The sequence below is a fragment of the Archocentrus centrarchus genome, chromosome 13, assembly GCF_007364275.1.
Source record: "Archocentrus centrarchus isolate MPI-CPG fArcCen1 chromosome 13, fArcCen1, whole genome shotgun sequence".
Taxonomy (NCBI): Eukaryota; Metazoa; Chordata; class Actinopteri; order Cichliformes; family Cichlidae; genus Archocentrus; species Archocentrus centrarchus.
The window spans coordinates 35,428,793-35,443,774 of record NC_044358.1 but is presented as its reverse complement, the minus strand read 5'-3'; the positions used below and the strand labels follow the sequence as shown (position 1 = coordinate 35,443,774).

General features: G+C 36.8%; 1 protein-coding gene across 1 annotated transcript; it reads right to left on the bottom strand.

The window, feature by feature from the left end:
* Nucleotides 1–365: 365 nt before the first annotated feature.
* smtla (somatolactin alpha) lies at nt 366–4,417 on the bottom strand. Its single transcript, XM_030744744.1, has 5 exons — nt 4,405–4,417; nt 4,030–4,220; nt 1,862–1,975; nt 825–1,004; nt 366–560 (listed from the first exon to the last, which is right to left on the bottom strand). The coding sequence occupies exons 1-5, from the start codon at nt 4,415–4,417 to the stop codon at nt 366–368; spliced, it is 693 nt and encodes a 230-aa protein (XP_030600604.1).
* Nucleotides 4,418–14,982: the final 10,565 nt, after the last annotated feature.

The window sequence follows — 14,982 nt, the reverse complement described above, 5'->3', positions numbered from 1 at the left end:
CAAGGAATAGAAACACCAGTCAGGAACAAAGGAAATGGAAATCAATGGCACGATATGCAGATTTTTTTTGACAACTCAACACACAAATAATCTTTTGAGAGTTTGCTCTCTGCTTCCTTTGCAAGGTTAAAATAACAACTAAGCAGGGGAAAAAAAATAAAATGCAGTATGTTGAAGAAAGGGCAAAGCATTACATCTACTTAGTTTTGTGTGAAGGTGTTCCAAAACAATCAATAAGGAATGCACTGCATTACAAGCAAGGTTGATTCGCCTAAGGCATGGTCATATCTTTAAGTGCACACTACCAACCTTAGGAATTCATTTAAAGCTAAGCACTGTATTATTTATTAGCTGCAGTTTATATTTTATGCACAGTTGTAGTTGTCAGCTTGACGACACTTAAGAAGCTTGAGGAAAGTCTCCATCTTATGAGCATCCTTTTTGAAGCAGCTGAGTAAGGTATAGTCTCTCATAACAGATTCCAGCATATCTGGCAGCACATCATACTGGAATGGGCCTTGTTCACTGTAGGTTGTGGTAAAGGTCCCCTCATCCAGCATCTGTGTAGCAAATATAGGGAAACACAATGGAAATATTCAGAAATAGATTTGTTTTCTATTTGTTATCTATCTATCTATCTATCTATCTATCTATCTATCTATCTATCTATCTATCTATCTATCTATCTATCTATCTATCTATCTATCTATCTATCTATCTATCTATCTATCTATCTATCTATCTATCTATCTATCGAGAGATACAGAGGAAAAGTCAGAATTTTTTCATGTGGGTTTAGTTGACTACAATAACAGTAAACCCACCTTTTTAATGAGGGCAACCACCCCTTGCTCCAGACTGGCCAGCTTCTCAGAAACCCATTTTGTCTTGTTGAGCAGCATTTCAGGAGCATGATCATAGCGATCCAGTGTTGTTTGCAGGTAGACCAAGGGCTCAATCCATGACTGAACCAGCATCAACACAGAGTGGAGCAACCATGTATCCTGCAGCACAGAAGTATACACACACACACACATATATATATATATATATATATATATATATATATATATATATATATATATATATATATATATATATATATATATATATATATACACACACACACACACACACATGGTTTCTTTTGAGTGAGGATGAAGTGATTGAGCCTCCTTGAATCTCTTTAAGCAGAAGAGACTCTAAAATATGCGCAAATGACCACCATACAAATGTCCATTAAATGGCAGAGCAGGCAATATTCCAACAGAAAGAGCAGAGGATAAATTACTCATAAAATGTGAGGTCGTAGTATATGCTGTTTCAAAGATCACATTTACTGTTATGTGATGACATAACTTTTAACCAGCAGTTTCAATATTGCTAAAAATGATCCTGTGAAGAAATTGCTGCCATATACTCATCCTTCACTCTAGTTTCCACCCTACTGACCAAGCTGGCCTTTGTCCCAAGACTGTGTGCTGCTAGATAGCAGTCAAAACCTCTTTTAATGTAATTACTGCAAACATCACAAAAAATCAGCAAACAGCAAATGACATGGAGGCTCAACTGAACACAAGGAAGTGCATGTGCAATAAAAATAACAATGTATTAACAACACCCCACGCTCTCACTCACATGTGCATGTGAGAAACACAGACTGTTAATTCCATTCAAATCCACTAATACATGCAAGCATGCAAACCCCCATGAAAGGAAAGCGCCTCTATAATCACATACTATATATGCAGTGATACATAAAAGCAAAGCTGTGAACACACAAATAATAGCAGTTTTTGCACATTGAGATGTTAGCCGTGACACAGTGAAAATCTGTGGCAATGATCAATCTTGCGCTTACGGATATCTGTTGAATTTCACTTTTGGAGCTGGGGATGGGTAATGCATTGGTGATACATGCATAGCCAGCCTGGTTACTCTGAAGTCGCAGAGGGAGTGGGATGAACATCTCCTCCTGTAAGCCATTCAGAAATGGTGGTTAAAAAAAAAAAAAAAGGAATATAGTTCAATTTGCAGATTTAAAATGATAAGCATGCAAACAAGTATCACCATTTATATTTCGCTTTGAATTGGTTTGTTTTTAGCCATTATGATAAAGCGTTTACAGCCTAATCCTAACCCCTAAAAACTACATTCTACAGAAAAAAGGGGAAGCATAAACTATTCTAACAGATCGCTGTATCAAAAGATCAATCATTTACTATTCATTGCCACTGGAGAAAACAGCACAGATACGTTTTGTTCTCTAGGAAATACTCTTCTGAAGACCCTGTGCAGCCTATTCATAGAAAAGTCTAATTTCAAAGATCATTTTCACTCTGCAGCCACAAACTGAAGGATATTTAACAGAGTGCAAAACCTGTGCTTTCACTGTTTCAGTATATCATTATCAGAGACGTATTACCTCACTGTAGGCCGGCTTCTTCACTGAAATATCTTTTACTCAGAAGATACAGAAGATTGCTCTGAACACTGGCAGTGTGGCAATCATCGTGCAACAGCAAACACACTGTATCTAACTAAAAGTTTCAGGGGTTATCTTGAAAAGGTCAACAAAAGTTTAAAAGCTTCGTATTTCCCAGATTATCCAAAAATGTAAACATAAAGGACGGAGACGTTTACTGACAAGCAATTTCGTTTTAGCTTTGATATGCAAGAAAACAGATTCAGTCCTGCCTGGATGTCATTGGTTTCATTACATTTTACTTCTACATAAAAAGTAATATCAAAGTTCTTCACAAATACAAAAAAAAAAAAAAAAAAGATCACTGTGGCCTTTGCCTACGGCTACATACATACATATACTGTACATATATATATATATATATATATATATATATATATATATATATATATATATATATATATATATATATATATTAGGGCTGGGACTTTAACGCGTTAATTTCGATTAATTAATTATGGGGAACTTAACGTGTTAAAAATTTTAACGCATTTGCACCGTGGAACGTTTCTCTGTGCGCGAGTTCCCGGCATACAGATTATAACGACGCACAATGTCCAAATTAGGGGCCGCATCCTGCGAAGGACCCGGCCCACGTCTTTCGCAGCCCACGAACACCACAAAGGCCGGAAGTGAGCAGCTAGCCTTCATATCAGCGTCACCTGCCGTCACCTCTGTGTAGCTCATGTCGCCTAGCAACCGTGAGTGCGAAGCACAGCTGTGTAACAGCAGCTGTTAAACGGAGAACGAACTTTTTCTCCTTTTTGTGGTTTAATTTTAAGTCTGTAATTCAAAATAAGCTGTTAAAACAAGCATAACACATTTCAACATCAAGGAATACAGCTGAGCAAATGATTAATTTCCAACTATAACAAGTGAGACATTAATGTTGAATAAAACTATCCAGTTATGATGCTTAACTTTAATTTCAGGAATTTGATTATCACAGGAGCACTTCCACCCTTCATTGGTCTGTGTAGTAGACTGGTGGGAAAATAAACAAAATTTTGAAGTTTAAGCTTATGTATATTGATTCATTCATCAACTAAACTTAAATTAATATTTCTCATGTCAAATATTGAAATGCGATTAAAATGCGATTAATTTCGATTAATTAATTACAAAGCTTGTAATTAATTCGATGAATTTTTTTAATCGAGTCCCACCCCTAATATATATATATATATATATATATATATATATATATATATATATATATATATACCTGTGTGTGTGTGTGTTTGTGTGCGTTATGCTCGGCAGCCTCAAATAACAATTCTCTTGCTTTAGGTAGTTTCCTCAGATTACACTCCATTTGAGTCTTCTCTTTCTCGTGGCAATTACAATAATTTTGCATTAAGTGATGCGTAGTGTGAGAAGTGATTTAGAGCTATACACAAACAACTCAGTCTAGGCTCTGGCAGTATTCTTTTCGAGCATGTGAATGCAGCAGCACTGTTGAACAATCAGTTTGGGGGTTTTTTGTTTGTTGTTTTTTACATTGTAAAAGTGAGAGTGCAACGATTCATTTTGGCTTTACTCACAAATAAGGAACAAGCTTCTTCTGAGACACGGTAGATGAGCTCAGCATGATGGATGACTCTGTCGAGAAGTTTCTCTTGTGAGATGGAGGGGCAGCGAGTAAAGCTGCCCGGCTCTTCTTTACAGTCTAGTGGCATGCTTACAGTAAGAATATAAGGCCAGAGCAGTAGACCCCACACACCTCGCTGGATGCCTGAAGATGCATATATACAGATGGAACAAACATTCACAAGTAAAAACAAATGTGCAGAAAAATGAAGATTTATTTATCTTACACTAATACATTTAGATCAGCACAACCAAAGGAAAAAAAAAAAAAAAGAAGAAGAAAAAGGAAACAAACAGAAAATGAGGGCTTTTCTTTTCTGATACTTTACCAGTCATGCTCATTCTATCTGTCCTCTTCAAGTTTTTCTTGCTATTGTGTTATGTTGACTTCTTTATAAAGCCTGATCAGACCATGAATAAAGGAATAAGACATTTCAGTCTTGCGTAGGTTGCTGTAAAAAGATACTGGTCATCCCCAAGCCAACGCATCTCTTTTCTCATGCATAATACCAAGACGGGACATGTTCCCTTCCCAGATAGCTTTGTTCTTCACGTAGCTTTGCTCTTCATTTGAATGGTTATAGCTTATAGCTCATGAAAATCTGAAATCCAGAATATTATTATTAGAATATTTCCTGTGATCAGTGAAAAAAAGGCTTTACAACAAAAAAATAAGTACATTAAAAAAAAAAAAAAAACAGATATATGTCTACATTTCTTTTCCATTCAGCATTGTGATTCTGTCGGCCAATAACCTAGAAATACTAATTAAATATATCAAACAAAAGCTGAAAGAAGAAGGGGATTGAAAAAAAAGGAAAATCTTCTTGTCATGCTGTAGTAAGTATGTAATATAGATTTAAACATGCATGACAGAGAAGGCTGCAGAAGAGAAAGCGTAGAATTATATATAAAAAAAAAAATTATTTATTTATTCGACATCCATATTCAGCTCTGCTCAGAAAACCACGGGTGTCTACAAGGAGCTCTACCCAGAAGCTATGGTTTCCCAATTGTAATGACTGTGTTTAACTGTCACAGAAGGAAGCAGATACAATCTAATGCAGTAACCCCTGCTTGCCTAAACGAGTGCCAGCGCAGGTAGGTGTAAAAATACTCCAATGAATGCTCCATTTTTGTGTTTTCTTCTACTGCCTGGAGCATTTACTGCTCCACTTACATTACTTATTTTAATTTTAAGGCTGACCAAAAACAGTAAGATTAGTGGATATGAGTTTTCAGACAATTTGTGTTTATGAATCCATCTGTATGTATTTGATGCACAGTACGTAAAATGTTTAAACAGAAAAAAATGAAATTGCGCATTATTGTTTAGCATAAATCACAATCATGTTGTGCAATCAAATAAATATGGATACAAATGACTTCATTTTCCCACTAACTAAATCACAGAAATAGGGATGACATTTAAGACACTTGTGCTCACATGTTTATTCCTTCACAGCAGCATGTTTAAGGATAAGTCAAAGACAACCAGAGGCTCAGGAAGTTGCATCTGATTGGTGTTAAGTTACTGAATTAAGCGTCACAGTGGTTCCTATTCAAGATACCTGGAGCCTCCTTTTATGTTTCCTGTTTAATATTTCTTTTCTTGCCTCCTTTCGTATACTCCTCCTATTTTTCCTTCTCCGTGTTTTTGATCAACAGATTTTCCCGTTTCCTTAAAACATTTTAACGCTAAATCTCAACAGAAGAAATTTATGAGAATCCCTTTGATAAATTAACAGAAGATTCCTATTAATGTGATACTGAGTCACAGTTCTACTCACATTTTTTTTTTTAATATATATCAGGGTATTAAGTCTGATGTGATTTTGTTGCCCGGAAGCAATTAATGGCCATTTTGTAGCATAAACTTACACAGATTCACTGTAATGAAAGAGCTGACATAATCAGAATGGACAAGTATTTTCCATGCACATGCACAAATGAATAAAACAGATCTAGTTACTTATGGTCAAAATGGTAGTGATAAGATTTTTTGCTGCAGTAATCAGTAGTCTTTATGTGATTCCCAACACTAAATTACTGTTGAACGTAAATGCCCGAGGTTCTGCAAACTTGTAATTATTGGATGGTCTTTACCTTACTGTACCATATAAAGCACCTTGAGGCAACTGTTTGTTGTGATTTGGTGCTATACAAATAAAACTGAATTGAACTGAATTTAATTCATGAATATCTGTCATGCTATGAAGCATAAGTGAATCAAGTTCATCTGTGTCATGTTTCTCTAAAAAGTCTGTGGGAACCTAATAAAAAGTGTCCGGGTTGAAGAAAGGAGACATGGAGGCAAAATTGTTAAAGGTTTTTTATTAATAATTAAACTGGAAGAGATGGACAAGCTGCTACCGCTATCGAAATAAAGAAAACATAATAAAACACAGAAGCTAGTCACCAAACAAAAGAATAAGTTAAAAAGACATAATCACTGAAACACACCCTCCTCTCCACAGAGCAGGAGTAAGCAACCACAACACACAGGTCACAAACTGCATCACAAAGGCCCTCTGGCACTGGAACTCTCATCACTCCGGCCTTAAGTACTCTGGCTTAATTGCTGAGTAGAGTCAGCCATACAAAAGGATTGGCACCTGGAGAAAGAGCAAGACACACTCACTGGGTCAAAAATCACAGCAGACACTGCTAAGGCCATAACAATCTGATCCATAACCCTCCCTCTGACCCCTAACCCTAGCCTGGTTAACTGGTCTTCATGTTCTCCTGACCTGTATCCAATTGAGAATGTCTTTACTGTTATGTATCAATGCAACATTGCCAAATAGGACAACAGAATCAGTGCCTTCAACCAGGTCAGGGAGGAGACCCCCAAGGACAGCATCCACCATCTCATTAGGAATACACACAGATTTTACCCAGAAGCATCTAAGGCCCATAAACTTAACTGAACCACATTATCATGCAAGCTGGATCAGCTTGTGATTTAAATTTTGTTTTCAAAAGTTCCTAAATGACAGATCAACACATTAATTAAAAACACTTATTACCAGAAACATATATATTATAACGTTTACCTATTTATTAATTACTTTCAATATTAACTATGTTAAAAGTGGTACTTTTAACATAGTTAACAGTGCTGAAAATTGTTTTGACATTGTGAATACTGATTTAACCATTCAGGTATTAAAAGACAAATCCAGTTTTTTAAACACAGAACCATGTTTCATTTCATTTCTGCACTATAGAATGAACATCTGTAAATACAGTAAATGAAAATCTGTGATTAAAACTGATTCATATATTATTTTTCTCTTCAGTACTGGCTTTTGTTGGGCTTCAGTGCATTGAGATTGATTTTTAAACAAATAAAAAAAATAGATGTGCCTGGATTGTAGTAGACCCTACAATAATACTGAGAAAACCCCAACAATCAGATGAGCCCCCTGTGAGGAAGCACTTGATGACAGCAGGAAGGTTAAAAACTCCCTTTTAACAGGAAAAAACCTACGGCAGAAAAAGGCTCAGGGAGGGGAAGCCATCTGCTGCCACCAGCTGTGAGTGAGGGGAGGGAGACAAAACAAAAGACAGACCATGGAAGAGAGCCAGAGATTAATAATAACTAATGATTTAAATGCAGAGTGGTGTATGAACACAGAGAGATTGAAGTGAGGTGAATGAAGAACAAACACTCAGTGCATCATGGGAAGCTCTCAGCAGCCTAGACCTATTGCAGCATAAGTACTGTAAGGGAGGGTTCAGGGTCAACTGATCCAGCCCTAACTATAAATTTAATCAAAAAGGACAATTTTAAACCTGGTTTTAAAAGTAGGGAGAGGGTATTTCTTCATAAATAAAATTTTAACCACTGCAGATAAAATTACTTCCTACCTTCCTTTTATCTCAAATATTCTTGGAAGTGTAGTTGTAAAACAGTCAACTAATCATCTGAAGAGATATGGTTTATTTGAAGAGTTTCAGCCAGATTTCACAATTCATCACAGTACAGAAACAGCATTAGTGAAGGTTACACATGATTTTCTTATGGCCTCTGAACAGTGGGTTTGTCGCTGAGCTTTTCCTGCTGGACCTTGGTGCAGCATTCAGTGCTGTTGACCATAATATTTTATTACCGAGATCAGAGCATGCCATAAGCATTAAGGGTTGCTGTGGTTTGAATCACATTTATCTATAGACTCCAATTTGTTCATGTAAATGGGGAGTCTTCTTCACACACTAAGGTTAAGTATGGAGTTCCACAAGGTTAAGGTTAAGGTAGTGCCGGCAAAACGGCTGCACGACCTCAGACACCTGCCCCCCCCTGTTTGTTTCTGTTGTTTGTATTTCTCTTGGATGGGTGTTCTGGAACGCAAATTTCGTTATATGTTTACATATAATGACAATAAAGTCTTCTTGCATCCTGAAGGTTATGTGCTGGGACCAATTCTATTTACACTATACATATTTCCCTTAGGCAGTATAATTAGAAAGCACTGCATGCATTTTAACTCTTATGCAGATGACACCCAGCTGTCCATGAAGCCAGATGACACACATCAATTAGTTAAACTGCAGGAATGTCTTAAAGACATAAAAGTTTGGATGACCTATATTCTCCTGCTTCTAAATGCAGCTAAAACTGAAAAATTAAAATAAATTAAAATAAATCACTGGTTGCCCAGTACATCATCTTGATCATCAGAACAAAAAAATAATATACACTGATAGGTTCAGATCATTTTAAAAACTCAGAGAACAAACACACAACTCTTTTGAACTTGCGCAAGGAGGAGAGATCCGTTCCTTGAACTCAGCTCGCGGCTGAGCGGAAGTTATCTGTCCCGATGAACTGCTTCCTGTGCAGCGCTTTTATTCGGATTTTCACAATAAGATCACGTGGGTTACATCAAACACAGTTTACAGCATGTAATAAACAACATTCTTGGCTTTTTCCTTACCATATATGGTCGTAAGCATACTGTGACATGTGCGCATGTAACATGGCGTATACGAGACACGTATCCTATATGTGTTCTCTGCAGTCTTGAAACAGCCTGCAGGTAACTACAACTTCCTTTGTAAGAAATACCACCACGTGTTCCCATTTCAAACATAAAAACAACAGTATCATATGTACATAGAACAACTTATAGAAAATATACAAACAGAAGATATGATAAGTTATAATAAACAGAATGGAATTTATACCATAACTCCAACATACACCACCACAAATGTTTAGCATTTTTTTCTTAGTATGCACAATTGTTAATGGCATGGCTACATGATCATAATAATGTTCCCTAATGATGCACACAGAGATCAAATAATATGGATTTTACTCCAAGAGTTATAATGTAAGACCCCTAAAGCAGCAACCCAATTATTTTTGATAGATACTAGGTCTCTCTTACAATTTGCCACACCTTAAAGCCATTTTAAAAATATTGTGCATGGTTTATAGATAACAGATATAACAAATATAGCATAGAAAAAAAAACACTGTAAAATTAAAAAGCATTTTTTATACATTGACGTTTGTCATTCCTGTATCTCAGGTGGTATATTATTCATTAGCACACCAATTGGTAGCACCCTCGAACTGTAAAAAATGTCATTGTAACCAATTTCTAGACTGGTCTTAATGTTATGAAGCAGTTCATTGAACTTGGACTTTCTATTTTTTTCTGCAGCCTGAGCTCAGAATTTTCAATCTTGTGAGATTTAAGTCCTGAGCTTTTACTTTTTTACAAGCATAACATGACCTTAAGTAGATAACTGTTGTTAGAAATGTTAGCATTGTCATCTACAAAATTTGGTTGAACTTTACATTTTGAAGAAGTGATAGTCCTGATAATTTATTCAGTCATTTAACCCAAACAAACTAACCAGGTATTTCTTTATCAAGTCATCTGTGGTTTTTCCCAGAAAGAAGGTGAGGGCTTTCAGGACACACTCCCTCCAAGGATCATTGCTCTCAAATGTTCTCATTCTAGTCCAGCAATTTGAACTTGGAAGTACAAGTTTTGAAAGCAAAGATGGATGAACGCTGATCCTCAGGTAAAAAATAAAATTTTTTGCTGCAGCACTCCCAACCAGCTGTTAGCTAACCTGAGCCTGATCCCTGAAAATTGATCTTGATATTTATAAAGTAAATAGGTTTTGATAATACAAAAATTATGGGGCAAATTTATAAAGTAGGACGAGGCTAACAGCAGAAAAAAAAAAAGCACTCAGTGGTTCCACAACCATTTTATGTAAACAAGACCATTTTCTCTGTTAACTGTTATGTAGAAAAAAAAAAGTGTGGTGTTTCTACAAAAAAAACAAAAAAGGATCTAGAATTTATTTTGAGACACAGATTATACGAATATGTACAGTATTAACTGTTACATGATGGAAATTCAAAAAATTTCACATAGAGCTACGTGTCAAAAGTGCCTCATTTCAGCAGGTTTTTGACATATTGCTCCTCCTTTTGCACGGACCACCCTCATCAGCTGCCATGAGAGCATGTCTAACCGGGCCATGAACGTCTCCTCCAGAGGAACAGCCATGAGCCTCTGGAACTCTGCATTGATCTAAAACCAAAAAGCAAACAACATTTAATACATATCTTGAAAGAGAAAAAAAACAAACTGATTCAAGTCTTACATAGTTTTAATGAAGGAGCCACTGAAGTATACCTGGTCAAACCATATTTTCAATGCAAAATAGAAATAAAAAATAGTGCATTAGTTTGAGTGCATTTCAACCATAAACACAATAAGAACAATTCTTAAAAGCTCATTGTCTCAAAACCAAGGCAGATTACTTTAATTGCATTACCTCTTTCTGATGGAACAGAGCAGGCCATTTGTTCTTGATGCCCTATTCTTGATGAAAATCAGAAAATCAGAAAGTCCTATGCTATTGTTGTCTTTGTGATGACACATACTCAGAAGATGAGAGTAATATTGTGTCACTGGACACAAGCAAACCAGAGTCATCAGACTCAAGTGAGAGAACTTCGATGAACTGTCAGTTGCATTGCTTACAGGTCTATTTGTTTCCTGGTAAATCACCTTAGCTGTCCCCAAATCCTCAAGTTCAGTAGTAGAATTCAGATTGAAGAAGTCACTGCCAAATTCTTTATCCATGTACTACAGTCTGATATTTCTGTCTAGACCAAAGTGGTCTTTATCTTGCAGAGAAGGTCATTGAGTGATTCTGGTATGCCATTTGGCAGGATCAGAGTTTCAGTGTTGCTCTCCCGCAAAATCACCTTTAGTCTCACAAGTGTGGAACCACCCATGACAGTGCGAGAAATGAGAAGAAGCACAATTAGTAATCATCAACAGCTGAGGCTGTAGGGCTACCAAAGATCAAAAAGACTCCACACTAAGTAGACATCATGAACACACGTGTTACAAAAATCACTAAAATCAAAACAACAGAGATTTTGGCAAGTCCCACTTACTGATTAATCTTTGCCACACTGTATCCAAAAGTAGTAAATAGTCTGGATTGAGTTGATTTGTGTTGCATTATTCTAAGTTAATCATCCCTAGTCCAATGAGTCCTCGGTCGGAGAAGTAACCAGCTTCAGTCAAGGAAAAATCATGAGAGGAAAAGTGAGAGGGTCATTAATGATGACCCTTGGATGTGTAAGGTTAACTTGACAAACACACCAAAGTCACTGTTCATACACCCACTCACTGTTAGCACAGTCAGGAGTTTCATTAGTGGATGCTAATGAAAACAGCTACTTATAAGCACATTACTGCAGCAATACAAAACTGCTTAATACTAACTTTCTTGTTACCAGTGACCGTTAAAATTGTGCAGCGTTCAGATTGTAACCACTAATCGCCATTGCTTCTTGGATGTCCAACATTTTAAGTAAAGCGAGTCCTTGGGAGGATTACCCACCCGCGGTCTCACGGGTGTGAGGGGTAACTTGTAGGACAGGAGCTGCTGTATCCACACAGTCAGTTAACGGGACCTGTAACTGCAGCTACAGCCACTTTAACCCCACTTTTAATGACGCCGTCCTTTCAAGTTTGTTCATAAGCAGCTGCACCATTTTACTGCTAAAACTTTACACGCGGCACTATAAAGGCCAAGCCCAGGTAGCTCACCATCAGGGGTCAGGATGTTAGCTAATGATCTAATTTCGTGAGCACAATGCTAACCAAGGCCTCGTGGAGCATTAATGATATTGGCAATATCACACATCAGCAAACTGAACTTAAAGTTTAGACATATTTGAAGCAACCCCTCAAAGGGCTTTAAAAATGTAAGGCTTATTTAAAACTGGCAAGTCCCAGCATGAAAAAGTAATAGTTTGTTTGGTTCAGCAAGTATTGATGATAAATTTGAGAGCTTACATCATATTTAAACAATAATTAAGCAAAAAATATACTTATGTTTTATATGACAGTTCAGCTTACCTGCCATTCATGTTCCCTCGAAGAAAACGGCACTAAGAACCACAAGAGAACCGTTTGGGAGCAGAACGTGTACATTCTACCTCAGAAACCTAAATCAATAGCCTTAACCTAAGTAAAAATTTCAAGTTAAAGGCATTTTGTATATTTTTAAGTTGATACAATACTACAGTGAAAGCCAACACCAAGTGAGAGCGCCACCAAGTAACAAGAGCCGACATAAAAATCTGCAATACAGGAAAAAAGGCTAGATTTCACTATGTAATAGCACAAAGTTACTATTGGCACATGAGATGAATTTCAACTTGGTTTAATTCATTTGTGTGCATGTGTTGGTTATTACATGTACATGTCTTTATTATTTCTTAATGCTTCTTTTTGATTTTTCTATTTATCACCATATTAGCACCATATTTTTTCAATTTTATGCATTGCATGAGGTCTGCTCTTACCTACCAGGAGCATTCAGCACTTCAGCACTGAATTTTTATTTTGAATAATGTAAAATTAACTTGAACTAACCTCAGCATGAGCCAGAATTTATTTTATTTCATTTATTTAGTGACTGGCAGCTTTTGGATTTTACAAGTGATCATCTAATTGAATTGATAACAGCTGTGAACAGGTTTTTGGACTTCAATGCCACATTAAAGGACACTTACAGCCCCACAAAAGGAAGGGCTTTCATACTGTTCATCTGACACCAAGTCAAGGATTATTTCATTAGTAGCTGCCCTGTGCAACTTTATACCAATTAGCTTTGCAAATATATTTCTATTAATTTATTTTATTTAAATGTATTTATGCATTTCTCAGTAGTGAGAGGTGTCAAATAATCAAGACATCCAATGCACAATACCTTCACCATAATGTGCCTGCTATGGCTAAGGTGAGCATGTTCTCATGCAAGCTGCAGCAGGCTTGACATCAATGCACTTCTTGAACTATATCTAGGTGTTTGTATAACTGGGTGTCTGAAATAGAGACCTATTGTTGTCTATTTGAGACACCCAGTAAAATATTGAACTGATTGCTGTGATGCTGTTGCCCCAAGCTAACCACAAAATGTACAAGATTTGTGTTGTTTGTCATTTCTAATGTCCCAGAAACAAGATTTAGTGAAAAGTTACCCTTATTTGGGGCTACTCAAATAAGGATAAATGTGGATTTTCCAGGAAGAAAAGCTATTTAAATCAGTCACCGGGGCAATTGTTAAGTGTCTCTCCTACCTCTTCCCTTCTACTGAACACAAGGTAGCTGTCTGACACCCTGTTTCATTTCCTCAACCACACTGTCAATATCGCAACACATACAAGAATGTGGCGCTTCGCAGATGTTACTTTTTTTTAGAAATACGCATGTAAATACAGACTTTCAGCTCTGTCAATGCCTGTAAACCTCAATAAACTGAAAAAAGTTGTGGCTGTTTAAAGCCTATGAAGCCCTGTTTCACCTGTGCCATTACTTGTTCAGTACAAATTACTGGTGGGGGTGGTGAGGGGCAGTGGCAAAGGTGTAATTAACTGTAATTAGAAGAAGAAGAAGAAGAAGAAGAAACAGCCTTTATTGTCCCACAGAGGGGAAATTTGGGTGTAACAGCAGCCGCAGTTATTATAAATATAAATAAAGATATAATAATTCACACTATTAAGAAAAGAATATATATAAAATCAACAAACAATATTAACCTTAATACTACTAATAATAATAACACTATATACAATGTGCATGATGTGCCGGACTATTTACAGTATATTATATATTATCCTACATTGTGTAGGCTATTGTGGTTTTTGTTGGGAGCAGTGATGGTTATAAAGTCTTACAGCTGCTGGGAGGAAGGATCTGCGGTAACGCTCCTTTGTGCATTTAGGATGCAGCAGTCTGTCACTGAAGGAGCTCTCCAGCTCAGCAACAGTTTCATGCATGGGATGGGAGACCTTGTCCATCAGTGATGTTATTTTGGTCAGAGTCCTTCTGTCTCCCACCACCTGCACTGAGTCGAGAGGACATCCTAGGACAGAGCTGGCTTTCCTGATGAGCTTGTCTATCCTCTTCCTCTCAGCTGTAGACAAGCTGCTGCTCCAACATACTGCTGCATAGAAGATGCTGGATAGCATTGACAAGAATTACCTAGAACCCACCTCCCTCAAGCACTGGATGAAACCACCAAGAAAAATCACTTTTGACTGGTCAGTAAATGTGTTACTTTTGGCCACTGACTATTATTATTGCAGTTAGTGGGGGTTAGGTTAATTGGTTGTGAGTGTGAATGGTTGATGTGGAAGAAGTGGAAGAAAATGGATGAATGGATAATTTGATTGATATGATTTTAATTTGATAATTAGTTAAATATGTAAAAAAAAAAATCCCAGTGGGATATGGAGAGTTTGCCGATTGAGCAAGGACTTAGGGTCTTTCTTGTGTTCCTTGTGATTTTAGAATGTGGCAGGACTGCTGTCGGGGATTGCAGTTACAATCAATGGAGGTGTGCTT